The sequence below is a fragment of the Chionomys nivalis genome, chromosome 21, assembly GCF_950005125.1.
Source record: "Chionomys nivalis chromosome 21, mChiNiv1.1, whole genome shotgun sequence".
In the NCBI taxonomy this organism is placed as follows: Eukaryota; Metazoa; Chordata; class Mammalia; order Rodentia; family Cricetidae; genus Chionomys; species Chionomys nivalis.
Genome location: NC_080106.1, coordinates 20,021,384 through 20,033,663, shown reverse-complemented (window position 1 = coordinate 20,033,663; position 12,280 = coordinate 20,021,384). Strand labels below are relative to the sequence as shown.

The 12,280-nt window shown below is 39.8% G+C and overlaps 1 protein-coding gene across 2 annotated transcripts in view; it reads left to right on the top strand.

The window, feature by feature from the left end:
• The window catches only part of Sf3b3 (splicing factor 3b subunit 3), a 41,317-nt gene that overhangs the window by 19,694 nt on the left and 9,343 nt on the right, over positions 1 to 12,280 (top strand). For both annotated transcript variants that reach the window (XM_057753772.1, XM_057753774.1), the window contains exons 12-17: positions 2,949 to 3,100; positions 3,525 to 3,680; positions 5,590 to 5,745; positions 6,494 to 6,637; positions 8,625 to 8,747; positions 9,516 to 9,670. In XM_057753772.1, coding sequence (XP_057609755.1) covers positions 2,949 to 3,100; positions 3,525 to 3,680; positions 5,590 to 5,745; positions 6,494 to 6,637; positions 8,625 to 8,747; positions 9,516 to 9,670 — 886 coding nt within the window. The remainder of the gene's footprint in view (positions 1 to 2,948; positions 3,101 to 3,524; positions 3,681 to 5,589; positions 5,746 to 6,493; positions 6,638 to 8,624; positions 8,748 to 9,515; positions 9,671 to 12,280) is intronic.

The following is a 12,280-nucleotide window of genomic DNA, read 5'->3' as shown; positions in this document are numbered from 1 at the left end:
TTAAAGGAACTTTAAAGCTTTAGGCATTGTTCTCTCATGTGTTGAGTCATTTATTCAAAGTGTGACCCCTGCTTAAGTTCATTGAACATTTCCTTTATATCTGAGTAGTCTGAACTTGTTGTTAAAAGGGAAGGTGTAGCCCTGGGCTCCCCTTCTCAACTCCATTCTCTTCATGTGTAAGTCAAAAATTGTACGACTTCTCTTCCAAAAAGACTCCTTTTCCCTCTCAGCTAAGGGAAAACCCTGGAAGGTGTGGCCAGTTAAAGCCCTTTATGGATTGACTTTAATTTAGTCTTACACAACTTTCAAGGTACCAAGTTTTAGTAAATAGAAATATGAGATATGGTGCGGTGTTTTTACAGAAATAAGCAGTTTGTTACTACATGTCAGAAATTCAGAGCTGGAATAGCGTTTTAAGGTTGATGATGGGTTGAGATTTATTTAGGTCTTTCTCTAAACTATAGAAATCCATTTAGAGACATCTATATCCTAATTTCCTTTTTAAATATTACTTACTATGGTGTATGTGTAGACACAGCGTGCATGTGGAGTACAGAGGACAACTTTGTGGAGTCACTTCTCTCCATCCTTTATGTGGCTTCTGTGGGTGGAACCTGGATCTCAAGGCTTGTGCAACAAGCACCTTTACCCTCTGAGCCATCTCGTCAGGCCTTAAGTCATTTTATAATAGCAAATAGTGCTTTGTATTATGAAGCCATTATATGTGATGTCTCCAGAGCACTTGACACATGCTAACAGTTACAACAATTTTGGGTTTTTTTTGGGGGGGGGTGTTTCAAGGCAGGGTTTCTCTGTAGCTTTGGTGCCTGACCTAGAACTAGCTCTTGTAGACCAGGCTGGCCTCGAACTCACAGAGGTCCGCCTGCCTCTGCCTCCCAAGTGCTGTGATTAAAGGCGTGCGCCACCACCGCCCAGCTCAACAGTACAATTGTAAAACAGCACCATTTATCTGGTCCAGTACTATTCAAGTTTTAAAAGTTGTATTTGTACTTTGTGAGTTACCACTCTACTGGTCCAGCCATCAGAACTTGCCTGTTGAGAAAGGTCTTTGGTTCTTCCTTTTCAGCCACCCTTGTTGCATACATGTATTAACTGGAAGTTTTGTCAAGCAGCACTTAACCCTTACTGTGTGAAGCAGTTTCATGACATGATTTCTGTTATAAAATACTGATTACAACTCACCAAACTATGTTCTGCTAATGGGGTAGCACTATGTACACTACACCAATAACATGTCTTTACTTCATCCCTCTTATAATGCTGATTCTAATCATTCTAATAATAAGTGATTTTGGAATAATACAAACCCAAAATGGTTCTTGGTGTGGGTAGAATACTAGGTTAGTCCCTTAGCATTGAACTCTGACAAGACTTAGGGCTAGCAGAGCTCTTTAGCTGCCAGTCTCATTTAGTGCCTTACTCTGTTATTCTGTCCTTTGTTTAACTGATTTCTGGGTGGGACAAAAGGTGACAAGATTGATGTAACCATACAGATATAGAGTGGGGGAGGAATCTTATTGAAAACAATAAATGTGCCTTTATTCAGTATGTATACAGTGTTCTAGATTGTGGACATAGGCAACTCAGAAATTGTTTTATTCTGTAGAGTGAAGGTATGGGAAATAGATGCCCTTTGACAATGGGATTCTTCAGGGGAAATTATTAAGGATGCCTTTATATAGAAATCAGATATTAAGACCTTGAGGAACTCATTAGTATTTGTTTATTCAATACATTATGAAAAACAAATTCTAATAAGATTGCTCTTAACCACTATGTTAACATTTTTAAACAGTGAAAAACTAGAAAGGTCAAGGACTTGAAAATATCAACATTCTCCCTTCTCCCATTTCCTGCTTAACTGGTACTCTTCTCTCATTCCCAGTTCTAGTTCTAGAATAACTAAATATGCTCAAACCTCCAGTAGTCCTTTTTAGTCACTAAAGATTATATTCTTGCATTAGCTCCCTTTGGAAGAAGTTAGGGATGAGGGTCTTTTTACGGATTTTTGTTTGTCTTTTGAGACAGAGTCTCACTACATAGTTTAACTTCCTTGAATTCAGAGATCTACCTTCCTCTGACTCCTCTAAGTGCCCGGAATTGAGGAGTGTCCCACCACATCTGGCTAGTCTTTCTAGTTCTCAGAAAATATTCGTTAAATGGTTCAGAATTATGCAGGATTAGCTTAGTTGCCCATCGTGCAGGAAACTCTGGGTTCCATCTCCAACACTTTATAAGTTGGGCATGATATTACATTTCTGCAATTCCAGTACTCAGGAAAGAATCAGAGGGGTCAGAAGGTCATCTTTAGCTATATAATTGATTTAAATCCAGCCTAGGCTACATGATATGATACCCTATCAGTCAGTCAACAATTGGCACAGATTTCTCTAGTTTTTGCATACACACACAGCTATATAAGATTTCCATAGGGGGCTGGAGAGATGGCTCAGTGGTTAAGAGCATTGCCTGCTCTTCCAAAGGTCCTGAGTTCAATTCCCAGCAACCACATGGTGGCTCATAACCATCTGTAAAGAGGTCTGGCGCCCTCTTCTGGCCTTCAGACAAACACACAGACAGAATATTGTATACATAATAAATAAATATTTAAAAAAAAAAATATTTCCATAACTTCTATTTATTTTTGTCTTGTCCCCTCTGATATCTTTAGCAAATGCCTGAAGAAATTCTAGTTTTCAGAGATAAGAGAGGAAGACATTTGTACTCAGTATCTTTGGGCATTTGTTTGTAGGTTGCTAGGGCCCTCAGTCATCTTTTGGACCATCCTGTTCTGTGTGTGCATGTGTGTAGTGACTACACATAGGAGTGTTGTGGAAGGCTTCTGAAACTCTTAGTGTCTCACTTGCCTTTCTAATGCTAGTAAATTTGAGTTCTTTACTAACCACTCCTTTCTTTTCTTTTTCCAGATGAGTTTGATGCCTACATCATTGTATCTTTCGTAAATGCCACGCTTGTGCTATCTATCGGGGAGACTGTGGAAGAAGTGACTGACTCTGGGTTCTTGGGAACCACTCCAACCTTGTCTTGCTCCTTATTAGGAGACGATGCATTGGTCCAGGTGAGCTTGCTTATCTGCTCAGCATGCTGTCATGTTGTTATGCTGTGGTGTACTTGTATTCATGTCTTCGTTCTCACCTTCTGGAAAACCTCAGGGGTACGTAATGTTTTATCAATATAAAAAAGTGTACTGAGAATAATTCCTTTGAGATTTTCACTAAGCAATTTGAAACCTAATATTTCTTATGCTTGCCATTTCTGTTACAAAATCCACTATTACTGTTCGCATCTTTATCAAGTAGGCTTTGGACTTCTTTGAACTGGTGTAGCAAAGCATGAACTTTAAAAAAAAAAATCTTTAAAATTTAATTTGACTGGGCTCTACTAACTCTAGTTTATCTAAATTTCAGGTTTGCCAGGCATGAGAATCATTCTGGGTGATGTTCAAATTGCTAGTTACATTTTGTTCTTTGACTGACTTCTAGGTGTATCCAGATGGCATTCGACATATAAGAGCGGATAAGAGAGTCAATGAGTGGAAGACCCCTGGCAAGAAAACAATCGTGAAGTGTGCAGTGAACCAGCGGCAAGTGGTGATCGCCCTGACTGGAGGAGAACTTGTCTATTTCGAGATGGATCCTGTATGTTATTTTTTTGTTGTTGACCATGTGTTATCTTTGATTATGGTTTTTGGCCTGAGATTCTGAAGCTTGGTAATATTATTATCAGTATATATAATATTGGGTATTGGGAATGAGCATGTTCATAAGACAGTCTGGCCCTTTTAAAGATTTATTATTATTATTATGTATATGTATTTGTGCCTGCATGAGTTTATGTGCACATAGTGTTGAATCTCCTCCTGAAACTTGAGTTATAAGCCACCATGTGGGTGTTGGGAACCACACTTGGTTTTGCCAAGAACAGAGCAGTAAACACCTAACTCTTGAGGTCTCTCAGCCCCAATCTGTTTTGTTTTGTTTTTAAAATAGGGTCTCTTTGTAGCCTTGGCTGGCCTGGAACTTGCTCTGTAGACCAAGCTGGCCTTAAACTTAAAGAAATCCACCTGTCTCTGCCTCCTGAGTGCTGGGATTAAAGGCATGCACCACCATTGTTTGACTAATCTGACTTTTCTTTTTAAGATTTATTATGTATACAGTGTTCTACCTGCAGGCCAGAAGAGGGCGACAGATCTCATTACAGACTGTGAGCCATCATGTGGTTGCTGGGTATTGAACCTCTGGAAGAACAGCCTATGCTCTTATCTTTTGAGCCATCTCTCCAGCCCAATCTGGGCCCTTTCTAAAGAACAAAAATTAGTAAATCTCATTCAGAGTTATGTGAAGTCCTCTTGACAGTGAAATACTTGCTTCTTTTTTTGTACCTCACCCTCACCCTGTAGAACAGACTGGCCTCAGACTTGGAGATCTGCCTGTCTCTACTTCCTGAATACTGGGGATAAAGGTGTGTGTCATTATTATCTGGCCCGCCTTCATTATCTAATGAATATTTGGCAAAGATTTATTTTCTTCTCTTTGTTTTTTAATTATGTGAGTACTCTATCTGATTTCCAACATTATGTCAAAAGAGGGCATCAGACCCCACTGTAGATGGCTGTGAGCTGCCATGTAACCACATGAGAATAGAACTCAGATCTTTGAAGAGCCTCCAGTGCTCCTAACTGATGATCATTTCTCCAGCCCCCAGTTTTTGTTTTTGTTTGTTGGTTGTTGTTGTTTTGCTTTTTAAGATGGGTTCTGATGTAGGACTCTAGGCTGGTGTCAAACAGCAATCCTAAGCAATTCTTCTGTCTCAGCTTCCTAAATTCTGGAATTACACTTAGGAGTCATTGTGCCTGACTTGCCATTTTATATGAAAATGTATCCAGAACTTACCTTACTCTTCAAAAATCTCTACTAGAGTTGAGATTTTGTTTTGACCATGTTTCAGTTCACTTTCACTCAGGTGTTTTTTGTCAGAAGGGTTTTGTTTCTGAGGTGATCACATAGACTAAATTGGCCTTGACCCCTTGGTCCTCCCTTCTGTCTCCATGTGCTGGAATTACAGTCTTGTACTACCGCAGCTGGCTTCATTCAGGGTTCTCATGAAGTTTATATTTCTGTTTCCTGGTTTAGGTTAGTTTATGTTCGTGCCATATCCTGCTTTTTGTTAAAGATATTTTTATTTTTCCCCCTCTGAGATATTAACATGTTAGACATTAACCTGTGAAGTTGATTATGGGACCTGAAATGGTGAAATTCTTGGGCATTAACTATTACAAGGGAGATGTGAGACAGGTGGTAGTAATGTACCTCAGTTGGTAGATCCCCAGCCCTGCATAAACTGGGTGTGATTGCAGTACTCAGTGGAGGCAGTGGGGCCTAAAGTTCAAGTTCATCCTTGGCTACATAGCTAGTATAAGCTACATGAAACTGTTTCAAAAGGAAAAAGAGGAAGGGGGGGCTTAACAACCATGGTCTTCCTTTCATAGGCACAGAGTTTGGGGGTGGATCATAGCACATAGACCTATTTTGTTTTCCTTCCTCACAGTCAGGACAATTGAATGAGTACACAGAGCGGAAGGAGATGTCAGCAGACGTGGTGTGCATGAGTCTGGCCAACGTACCTCCAGGAGAACAGCGATCTCGATTCCTGGCTGTGGGATTGGTGGACAACACTGTCAGAATCATATCCCTTGACCCATCGGTGAGTGGTCCCCTTGGTTTTGTGGGTGGAGCCTAAGTTTGGAACTATTTCTTTCCCTCCACCCTCTTAATTTCTCTGTTTCTGAAGGTCCAACAACAATCTGATCTCTCAGGCATACTTCGACAAGCTCTGTAAACTGCTGCTGTTTTTGATTCTCAAAACACACCTCAAGAGTCTTGGTTGTAGTTTAAAGATACTGATTTGAGACTGACAAATCTTTTTGGCATACGACTTGAATTACTTTTGCAGTGTATTCTCTATTTTATCTGTATTAAAGTGTTTTGTTTGCATGTCTGTATGTACACCAGGTGTCCGATCACCTGAAATGGATAATTTTGAGCCACCATGTGGATCCTGGGAGCTTGGGTCTTCTGGAAGAGCAACAAGTTCTTTTAACTACAGGAGCCATCTCTCCAGCCTTGCCCTTTGTAGTTTAGAACCCCAAAACTGTTTGTTAAAAGGAGATTTACTTGTTCTATAGCTTTACATTATTTTCAGGGAGATATTCTTTGTTTACTTTGACTTGGCCACTTTGACAAAAATAAATAGGAGTTCCCAAAGCTTATTTTGAGATTTAGATTTAATGACTCTACTGCCTCAGCTTATTTTAGGGGTTTTCTTTGCCCTCAAGAAAGATCCTACTTCAATTCTAATAATCTGTGGGTATGTTCTTTTCCAAAATTGATTATTTCTTAATGGCTTGTTTGTTTGATTGATTGATTTTTTTTTTTTTCTTCCCCTTCCACAGGACTGTTTACAGCCTCTGAGTATGCAGGCTCTCCCAGCCCAGCCTGAGTCTCTGTGTATTGTGGAAATGGGTGGGACCGAGAAACAAGATGAGCTGGGTGAGAGGGGCTCTATTGGCTTCCTATACCTGAACATTGGATTGCAGGTAAGGGGTCCAGGGGTTCATACTGATGCCCGGCCTTCTGTAGCTACCACCTATATTTTTACCCAGTACAGGCTTTTTTTTTTTTTTTTTTTTTTTTTTTTTGGTTATGGTTCCAGATAGCCACTTTATGAAGGTCATTTTATAGTGCTGTCATGGATTCATTTTTCTTAGTTATTTAGAGCATATAGGTGGGGACTGGAAAAGTGGCTCAGAGATTAAGTGTACTGGCTGCTCTTCCAGAGGTTCTGAGTTCAGTTCCCAGCAACCAAATGGTAGCTCACAACCATTTGTAATGAGATCTAGTGCCCTCTTCTGGCATTCAGTACTCTTTTTTTTTTTTTTTTTTTTTTAATTTAAGAAAACACATATTAGGCAGGCCAGGAAATAGTATGCACAAAGAGTCTTCATATCTGGTAAAAAATACTTTGTGGTTGATGCCTTGGAGAGTCCTTAGTAGTCCATAATGTAGTTTCCACAGTACTCCTGCCTTTTGAAATTAATTGCCTCACAGCTCATAATTGACCACATTCGCTCTAGTGAAGCCCTGGGTGTCCCAGCAGTCGAGGCAGCTGAGCTTGTCATTGCACTTTGGGAAGCAGAAGCCTAGCATAAGACAGTAGCAGTGCTCTCACTGTGTACTTACTATTTCCTTAATCAGTATTTACATAGAGACATCATTTAGATGAGGTTTTCTGCTTTTTAAATTTTACTTTCTCATTTAGAAATGCTTCAGCATGAGACACAAATTAAACTAATATAATGAGCCTTCATCTCCCCCTTTTCTTAGAGTATTTTAAAGTAAATCCAGGGCAATAAATCATTCCACCTATATCTAGTAATGTTACCACCATAGTGTTTTGCTTTAAGTAAGTAGTAATGTCATACCCACCAAAATTAGTAACAGTTTCTGAATATCTGAAACTTTGCATGTTATAATTTCCCCCTGAAAATTTATGGTTAGTGCAGACCGTAGAAGTTGGCGGGTGGGGGGGACTGGAGAGATGGCTCAGTGGTTAAGAGCATTGACTGCTCTTCCAGAGGTCCTGAGTTCAATTCCCAGCAATCGTATGTGGCTCACAACCACCGGTAATAAGATCTGGTGCCAACTTCTGTCTGTAGGGATACATGCAGGTAGACCGTTGTATACATAATAAATCTTTTTTTTTAAAAAAAAAAAAAAAAGAAGTTGGCAGATGGTAGAGCATGATTTTGATCCCAGCAGGGGGCAGGCCAGAGGCAGGTAAATCTGAGTGCCAGGACAAGCCAGGGCTTTGTATGAGACTGTTACACCGTTTTCAAAAAACAGACAAAAGTTGATGGCATTTATTCCTAGCTATTTGGGGTAAGGGAAATAGTAGTTAAAGTACTTCTGCTCGTTCAGTGTTGCTTCCCATTAGGGAGTATACCATGTCTGGAAATGTTTGTAATCAAGTTTCTGTAAGACAAAATGAGGTCTATTCCTTTGCCCAAAACATAGTTTATACAGGAGAGGGATAAAGGCTCTCCCACCACCACCCCTTCTTCAGTCACTAATTTTACAGATAAGGAGTTAGGGTCAACAATCATCCTAGTTGAGTCTGATGAAGTAGGGATTTTGTTGGTTCTGTTTGCATTATAAACATTGTTATTTCACCCTTGAATCAGTCATCTCTAAGAATCGTGTTCCTTTTTGGGGAAATGATACTTAAAGATAGTGTAGTCAATAAATCTCATTTTTTTGCTATGGGTCTGTTTTTAAATTATAAAACAAAAAAAATTTCTGTGTGTAGTATGCATGTATGCATATATATATAAAATAAGAATTTGTATTTAGACGCTTAGTAACTATGAGAGAATGAATGAATTACTGATTTTTGGGGTGTTGTGATTTGTTTTCTGTTTCACCAACAAGTCATAATCCTTCTGTTGTTTTATGTTAAAGTAGCCAAGAGGAAATTTCATAGTTTCCATTATAAGAAGGCTTCACCTGTTGACATCTTTTTATTAGAATGGTGTGCTGCTGAGAACTGTCCTCGACCCTGTCACTGGGGACCTGTCCGACACTCGAACTAGGTATCTGGGGTCCCGTCCTGTGAAACTCTTCCGAGTCCGAATGCAAGGACAGGAGGCTGTGAGTAATGAAAGACCTTTGGATATTGGTGCCACTGTGAGCTTTTTGACTAATTCACTTTGTACCTTGTTTTCCTGTATGTAAGGAATCCTGGGTTCTTTTGAGAGCGGTTGTGGGAACAGGGTTTCTCTGTGTATCCCTGGCTGTACCGAAACTAGCTCTGTAGATCAGACTGTCCTAGAACTCAGGTCCATCTGCCTCTGCCTCCTGAATGCTTAGATTAAAGGCATGCGCCACCACTACCTGGCTGTTATGGGTTCTCTAACCTAGAGTTTTCTGAGAATTACTTCCTGGCGTGGCACTTTGACATCGTGAGGTTATAGAAAATTTCAGTATTGATCCTTTGAATCTTTTCTTTAGGCTGGGCTACCAAGATTAGGAAAAGCTGGAAACCTTGCATTTATGGCAGGATTATAGTGTTATTTATTGTGACTCTCTACCTAATAGAAAAGAGAGCCTAGTCTTTGTAGTTGAGAATTAATGTTGCTGGTTGCTGTGCTAGTTCTCAAAGATACCTTATTTAATTCTACAGCTGTCCAGCCTTGTAATAGACTCTCATTTATGTTTCCGAGAATTGTGGATTATTGTAGCTTGATGTTCTTGTTTTTTCTATACAACAAGCCTTATGGTGTTTCTTCTTTGGGCTCCCTTTGCTTAAAAGTGCCTTTGTGGGTTTCTAAAATTGGAGACCAAAGTTGAGGTTATGTGTTTGGTCAATCTATTGTGTTTGAGCTTTTCCCGGTATGATTAGAGCTCTTTCCTCTCCAGGTTTTGGCCATGTCTAGTCGCTCATGGTTGAGCTACTCTTACCAGTCCCGTTTCCATCTCACCCCTCTATCTTATGAGACCCTGGAGTTTGCGTCCGGCTTCGCCTCTGAACAGTGTCCTGAAGGCATTGTTGCCATTTCCACCAATACCTTGAGGTGAGAAAAGCCTTATTTTGGGGCAATGCAAGAAGCCTTTCTGCGAAGGCCTCATTCTGCCACAGTTGGAGTTTGTACAGCAATGGCTAAGAGCCACCTCTTTACCGGGAGAGGGTGTTGCAGTTGAAATTTAGTTTGGCTCAGGATTTCAGACCTATGAGCCAAGTTTCAGTGCTTGGCGTTTAGCTTCTGTTTAGACTTTTTTGGAGCCAAGTTTTAAAACTTATTACACTGTAGTCTTATACTTTAAGATTCATGTTTCCTGATGAAATGGTCGTGTCACTGGATTAGTTTTAGAGCACATGTTAAATCTCTTTTAACTATTACTGTGTTTTCATTTACAGAATTATATCTTTATTTTAATTAATTTGCTGTGTAGCTCTGGCTGTCCTGGAACTAGCTCTGTAGAACAGACTGGTCTGAAATCTAGAGATCCGCCTGCCTCTGCCTCCTGAGTGCTGGGATTGAAGGCGTGCGCCACCGCTGCCCAACAGAAATACAATTTTGAAAGAGTGAAATTAAACTGTGTGTGGTAGTTCATGTTACTTCTAATCCCAGTTCTGTGAGGAGGGTAAGAGGTCAGAAATTCAGGGTCATTCTCAGGCACATGAAGCTCAAGGCCAGCCAGGCATGGTGATGGATCAGAGAACAAAGAATGAGAGTGACATGATGACTCCTCAAAGTTCATAGTAGCCAAGAAGATAGAATTACTGTTTCACTCCATTCTTGCAACTCTTGTTTTATGTCTTTAGTTCTAGTTGTCTTCATAGGTGTGCAGTGGTTTTAAAAGACTGGTGTTTTCCTAATATCTAGCGATGTTTTGTTTTGTTTTTGTGTTTTTGTTTGGTTGGTGGAGTTTTTTGTTGTTATTTGGTTTTTTTGTTTTTTGTTTCAGCCCTGTCTGTCCTGGAACTCTACTTTGTAGACCAGGCTGGCCTTGGCCTTGAACTCACAGAGATCCACCTACCTCTGCCTCCCGAGTGCTGGGATTGAAAGCATATTCCACCACCACCTGGCTCAATTTTTTTTTTTTTTTTTTTTTAGTTTTTCGAGACAGGGTTTCTCTGTAGCTTTGGAGCCTGTCCTGTCACTAGCTCTTGTAGACCAGCTGGCCTCGAACTCACAGAGATCCTCCTGCCTCTCTGGCTCAATATTTTTAAGTATTTATTGACTATTCTTCCGAGTGATGTCTGTTCAGATCGATTGCCCATTTTTTAAAGCTAGATAGTTGGGAATTTTTGTTTGTTTCCTCTCATTCGTGTGTGTACGTGTGTGTGCGTGTGTATTAAACCAAATTGTATGTCAGTTGGTTTTCCATTACTTAACTGGGGCAAGTAACTTAGTAATGGTTTATCTGGGCTCATAATTTGGAGGTTCTGTTCCATGATTGTTTCATTGTTCTTACTACTTTGGACAGGTACTGAACATAGGATGGGGCAAAACAATAATTCAGTGAACAAAGTCAGGAAATGAACCAGAGCATGCAGCAGACCCCTTTGAAGGCATACCCTCAAGACTTCCCACAGACCCCACATCATAAAGGTTACCTTGCCTCCCACTATCATTGCTCAGGGCATCAAGCCTGTGGCACATGGACATTTGGGAGACATTCAAGCAGCAAATTCTAAAGAGTTCTTTATATATTCCAAATTCAGGTTTTCTATCAGATAGTTTGAGTGTTTTCTCCTATTTTATGAGTTACTTTGTTTTAGAAGATGTCTCACTATGTTGAGGCTTGGACCTTACTTGCCACCATGCCCGACCAAAGTATAATTTTAAGTAACCCTGATTGCCCTGTCATTCATATATATGGAATATGCTTATATATATAATTTATTTGACTTTATTTTGTTGGTGTGAAGGTGTTAGATCCCCTAGAACTGGAGTTACAGACAGTTAATAACTGTGATGTGGGTGTTGGGAATTGAACTTGGGTCCTCTGGAAGGGCAGTTAGTGCTCTTAACCACTGAACCATCTCTCCAGCCCATATCCTGGCTTTTTTATTTTTAAAATAAATGTCTTTTCTAAGCATGTAAGTACTCTCTAACTCGCCATTTATGTTAGTTTATATTGAGTCCATGTATAGGCTAGTGTGTGAATATATTTCTCCTAGTCACATAATAAGCATACTGTATATATTTCTTTATACCATGCTTTTCTCATTTAATAATATATTTTAGTAATTACTCAATATTATGAAGTTCTGTTACATAGATGTACCATAGTCCATTTATCTAGTATTTTCTTGAATGCTTTTGTTTTGTGATCGATATGAGGGTGAGCAGTGAAATCAGCAAGAAGTTTTGTGAAAAAAAAAAAAAAAAAAATTTAAAAAAAAGCCGGGCGGTGGTGGCGCACGCCTTTAATCCCAGCACTCGGGAGGCAGAGGCAGGCGGATCTCTGTGAGTTCGAGACCAGCCTGGTCTACAAGAGCTAGTTCCAGGACAGGCTCCAAAACCACAGAGAAACCTTGTCTCGAAAAACCAAAAAAAAAAAAAAAAAAAAAAAAAGAAGTTTTGTGAAGTCCTTTTCTTCCACCCTTTACCTTTATCTGCTGAGCCATCTTACCAGCCTGATTTTTACTTTAAATGTATTTTTATTTATAATTA